The sequence below is a fragment of the Rutidosis leptorrhynchoides genome, chromosome 11 (genome assembly GCF_046630445.1).
Source record: "Rutidosis leptorrhynchoides isolate AG116_Rl617_1_P2 chromosome 11, CSIRO_AGI_Rlap_v1, whole genome shotgun sequence".
In the NCBI taxonomy this organism is placed as follows: Eukaryota; Viridiplantae; Streptophyta; class Magnoliopsida; order Asterales; family Asteraceae; genus Rutidosis; species Rutidosis leptorrhynchoides.
The window spans coordinates 292,365,890-292,371,840 of record NC_092343.1 but is presented as its reverse complement, the minus strand read 5'-3'; the positions used below and the strand labels follow the sequence as shown (position 1 = coordinate 292,371,840).

Below are 5,951 nucleotides of genomic sequence, written 5' to 3'. Positions count from 1 at the left end.
GAGCGCGCAAGTTATGTACATCATTCAGTGGAATGAACGATCTCACAAGGTCTATATTGGTATGTTGGGATTGGGCATGACTGAGCGTTACTTTTTCGTGGTACTACGCGCGCACGATAGTGGTAATACGTGATATCAGAAGAGGACAATCCGCCAACCAATATCGTGATTGGGGAACATTAGAGAATCTTTATGTAAGTATCATATTTATTTATAGCACTTATGCGAAATGAATTGACTTTTATAATTGTTTATATTTACCTAATATGCAGGATGAGGGTTTAACTAGGATAACCGTGATGGTTGCAGCTTAAATGCAACCAAACAGTCAACCAAACCTGCAGCCTTTTGTTGACTTCCTGCGTCAGTTGATGGGCTTCACGCATCCAACTTAGCAAGATCTGGGTTTTCAGTACTATGGTACACAAAACTACCAATGGTCGGATTATGGTTTCCCTCAGCATACAAATCAGGGTCAATCCTCTAGTGCCACCCCGAACCCGAACGTGTCTATATACGATTATGAGAACTCCAAGGAACTATCCGTTTGAAATGGGAGATATGAGAACTCCATCATATGGACAACAAACTCCAAGGAACTGTCCGTTTGAAATGGGCGATATGGGAACTCACTCATATGTTCAGCGGAACTCTCCGTTCACGATGCCGGATATGGGAGGTCCATCACATATTGATGAGAATCTACGTCATGCGGAGGATCTAGCAGCTGATGAGCCCAAGCCCCCACCACAGCAACTCCGAAGGAGTGACCGGGTTTCAATTCCACCACCATGTGGTACCGGTAGACACAAACATGGACATAGACATAGACGTTGATTGGATGTATTATTATTTTAATGATTGTAATAGTTAATTTTTTTTAATGAAAACTCGTTATTAATTTTTATTATAATGTTTGTATTTTTATTTATCGTTTTACAGTCATATTAATAAAGTAACAACTTTATTACAAACATAAATAATAAAAGTAAAAATAATAAAAATTGTAAATAAAAATTATAAATAATGTTGTTCATAAAATAACTTAAAGTAAATTCTAAAAAAATAATAATACACAAACCGGCGTTTGAAATGCCGGTTTGTGTGCGTTTAGGGCACATGTGGCAAAAAGGCAAAGTCAGTGGCCACATATGCAAAATACCATGCAAACCGGCAAGTGAAAGGCCGGTTTGGCTCGAAATCATGCAAACCGGCAAATGAAATGCCGGTTTTCCTATTTTTTGAAAATCTATTTGTGTAATATAACATGCAATTATTACTATTTGAAAAAAAATTCTGCAAATCGCTTCAAAAATTTTTTTCCGTGTGATTTAATTTCGTAGATTTTGTCATTTGTCCAGTTTCAGTTAAATATCCCCATCTGTGTAAAATGACCAAGAAAATATTTTTTTAGTAGAAAGTACAAACCACAGTACGATTGGTTCATCAAACAATTGCAAGAGAGTTCGAAAAACTACAATTAAGTTTAAATAAGACTTTTTTACTAAATTAAAACCCAACAAAATTTATCTATACACCACTAGATACTAAAAATCAAGAAGGCTATCATTCAAGTATAATTGTTACAACTAATTAACTCATTACTTAGTATGCTTAGCTAAGTTTTCTAAGCAAATACAATTCTCCAAGAGAGACAAAACTAATTAACACAACGCGCGACCATGAATAAATAAATTCTATACAAAATGTTAAGATCTTCTAAATAACATCCTTCTTTGATCCGTTACGAATAAAAGTAACTCGACGTATTCGTAAGGATGTAAAAGTTTACTCCCTAATCGATAATGTGTAATTGTTATCGTGATTATTACTACAAAACATAGAAACAATATGGGAATAAATAGAGTCGTGAGGATTTACAATTTATAGAATGGCTAGTTTTAATGAGACAGTAAGCAAGAGATATTATAGAGAAAATATGTTTTTTATTCTCCCTACCTATTTAACTTTACAAACGTAAATTGTTAGAGGCTAATTGCTCTCTGTAGTTACAAAACAGATAGTAACTAAAGGCTTAATTAAAATCCCAATCTTTTTTTTTTTCTTTTTTTTTTTTTTTGAAAGCCAAAAGTTTTATTAGAAAAATAAACAAAGAATACAAGATGTGGTCTGATACAACCCGACACATATACATTACAACACGAGCATAAAGAAAAAACTATAACTAGGGGTAAGATAAGGACTCGATTATTACACAAGAAGCTCTAAAAATTTTGTCAATGCAGGAAAAAGCCTTCACCTATTGTTAATTGTCGTGGACGGGAACAACTTGAAACAAGCTGGAATAGATGCTAGGATGCAGTGCTGAATAAGCTCAGCGACAAAGCCTCTAACACTACTCCACTTAGTCCCGTGACATGAAATTAACTTTAGAATCCGGCATAAAAAACCTGCTATTAACTGATTCCTTCTTTTGTGGGGTTTGCATCAAACCATCTCGGGTTGGTAATCCACTATAACCAGTCAAGATTGCCTTTTTTTCAACAACAATTGATCCATTCAAAACTCTTTGCTTGAATGTTGGCCACGATTTTTGCGTTGCTTAGGTTATCATTACAGAATACACGATCGTTTCGATGACGCCAAATCCCAATCTTTCCTTTACATATTTATATCCAATAAGTAAAGGAAGCCAAATCTCCATATCCCAACGTGCATGCTAATTTTCAGGGATTATGGGCTACATGGTCAAACTACTTTTCCCACGTGAAGACATAATAGACAATGCCGTTACACACCACTTATTTTATTTTCTCGGATCAGGTACCGAATTAGGATCCACCCAGATCATTCTTAGTTGCACATTATGCATCTATCATGCGGTTCTTCTTTAGAACAACTATTGCCCGCGTCTAAATTTTGGGCGCCAAGCCTTAGGTGGCTCAATGTGAGAAGTAAAGCAAACCACAATCGCAGTGAGATTATCAATCGCATGACGACCTAATGCTTCATTTATGATTTCCATAACACACTGTTGAGGGTCATTATTCTTCAATAATTCACGTCGTACAATCCCCACAGCTTCTTCATTCGACATCACATCCCAAATCCCATCACATCCAATTATCATAAACTCATCATCTTCACTCAATTCCATATGTCTTATCTCCGGTTCAGCAATCAAAATCGAGCCTAAACCATCTTGGGACTTCAAATACCAATCTCCAAGCGCTCGTGTTACACCAAGTTCACCATTTAAGTATCCGTCCTCAAAGTAACCGCCTAGTTTCTCCACTCTTTCCTTTTCTTGTAAATAAGACGGCCTATGATCATTAGACATTTGAAATGCAACGCCTTTTCTAGAAACTACCGCACGAGAGTCACCAACGTTTGCTATTATTAGATGTCGTTCGAGTATTAAAATGCTTAAAGCCGTGGTCCCACAATAGTCGCTGATAGTGCATTCATCAGCTAGAGCTTGGTCAGCTTGTATAAACGCTTTATGATGATAATCTTGTATTTCTTCTATTAGCGAGTCACCTATAAGATCAACTTGTGGTAAATTGGACTCATCGAAGAATAATTTCATGGCATAATCTTTGACATATGAGGCTGCTTCTGATCCACCATGACCATCAAAGATTGCATAGAAGGAACTCGCACAAGGCCACTTGTATTTACCACCCAGATGCTTAGATAGATCATCGATTTGGATGTGTTCATCTTCGTTTTGTCTGCGTCCTCCAACGTTCGTGTGACTTCCTGACCGTATGCACGGTCTGAACTTCGAACCCACGTTGCTATTTTTGATGATAGCAGAATTTGTGGCCTGTTTACAGAAAAATAAGTAGAAGTTAGACATTAGGCCATGAACGTACAAATTCTGTTAAATCATCAGTATAAACACCATCTATGAATATATTAAAATAACCACATATTCATTAATCACCTTGAAAATTCAAGAATTGAACGTCAGATTCAAAAAGTTCACATACATAAATAAAAATCTTGGTTTCAAATTAAATCGCTGTTGCGTGCATTATAAGTTTCACCAAAACCAGTTGTTATTGATATTACCATAACAGCTCATTCTAATGTGATGATATCTTTAAATTAAAATTGATAATTGATTAATAACATAAAAATACACAAAAATATACCCTATAATAACACATGAAGAAGATTATACAAGCACATTACAAAACTTAGTTCCAAATCTTTAATCTGTTATTTGTGTTAAAATTACGTTTGACCAATAAGAGTTGATATATTCCAATTACTATACGTATATAGATATTAAATAGAGGTGACGATTTCTTTTTATTTACTGTTGATAAATATAAATATAACGTTAATTAATATTACATAAATACACACAAAAGTTTTGTCTATCTAATACATCAAGAAGATCAAACATGCATCCTTAAAAATACGAGTGATTAAACGAATAGAAAAGATCAACGACTTACCAAATTTTCAAAAATCGAAACAGAGTCGGCGTTGGAAAAGCAAAAATCCAAATTTGTGGAGCATAATAAACAGTTGTTTATGTCGCTCGCCATCATCGTAACCTTTATCTACGTAAACAATTACTTGGAGTTGAATTTGAGTATTCGAAGGAATTTAGAGGGGTTTTTTTTTGCGTAAATGTATTGTGTTGGGTACTTGGAGTTGAATTTGGACGTATATATATAGTAAAGTATTGTGTGCGGCGCAAGCTCCAACAAATCCACGTAACGCGCGGGGCAAGTAATTCTCCTATCATAAACTTTATTATTATTAGATGGAAGAGAATTATTCAAATGAAACCAACTTTTAAGTTGAGATTCAAGGGACCAACTAGAGTGCGACACGTGGCGCGATAATCACATGTGATTGAAAAAATAAAAATTTAAAATTTTTTTTTCGAACTTTTTTTTTTGTTTTTTCGAATTTTTTTTTTCAATCACATGTGATATGCAGTAAATCACATGTGATTCTGCATGCCAATCACATTTGATTGTAAAACTCAATCACATGTGATTCTGCATGTCAAATCCAATCACATGTGATTGAAATTTAGTAAAATGACGAATTTCAGTAAATTTGTGCTAAAACCTTAAAACACCAAGTTTTTGATCAAAACTTGATCAAATCACCGAATTAAAATATGAAATTTTGAAGATATAATCACGAAATGCTAACAAACTTAATCAAATCATCGAATTAAAGTCTGTTTTCTGTTGAAATTTTTTTTTGAAAAAAAAAATTTGGAATTTTTTTTTCAATCACATGTGATTGTGTTTTACAATCACATGTGATTGGATTTGACATGCTAAATTTAAAAAAAAAAATAAAAAATTTTGAAAAAAAATTTTCTAAAAAAAAAAATTTTAAAAATTTTTCAAATTTTTTTTTTTAATTTATTTGAATTTTTTTTGTAATCACATGTGATTGTCGCGCCACATGTCACACTCTGATTGGTCCGTTGGATTTCAAACAAATTATTGGTTTCAAGGGATTACAACTCTTAGATGAAAATGGTTTTATTTGAAATTATTTTGGTAATTGGTAATGAGGAATATGTAGTGACCCAACACATGTGGGAACCATCATTTGGCAACTAACATGAAATATCTCATAAAATTACAAAAATATGAGTAATCATTCATGACTTATTTACATGAAAACAAAATTACATATCCTTTATATCTAATCCATACACCAACGACCAAAAACACCTACAAACACTTTCATTCTTCAATTTTCTTCATCTAATTGATCTCTCTCAAGTTCTATCTTCAAGTTCTAAGTGTTCTTCATAAATTCTACAAGTTCTAGTTACATAAAATCAAGAATACTTTCAAGTTTGCTAGCTCACTTCCAATCTTGTAAGGTGATCATCCAACCTCAAGAAATCTTTGTTTCTTACAGTAGGTTATCATTCCAATACAAGGTAATAATCATATTCAAACTTTGGTTCAATTTCTATAATTATAACAATCTTATTT

At 33.5% G+C, this 5,951-nt stretch overlaps 1 protein-coding gene across 1 annotated transcript; it reads right to left on the bottom strand.

The window, feature by feature from the left end:
- Nucleotides 1-2,860: 2,860 nt before the first annotated feature.
- Nucleotides 2,861-4,523, bottom strand: LOC139875576 (probable protein phosphatase 2C 49). The gene is made up of 2 exons (XM_071862905.1): nt 4,431-4,523; nt 2,861-3,790 (listed from the first exon to the last, which is right to left on the bottom strand). The coding sequence occupies exons 1-2, from the start codon at nt 4,521-4,523 to the stop codon at nt 2,861-2,863; spliced, it is 1,023 nt and encodes a 340-aa protein (XP_071719006.1).
- Between the last annotated feature and the right edge of the window lie 1,428 nt (nt 4,524-5,951).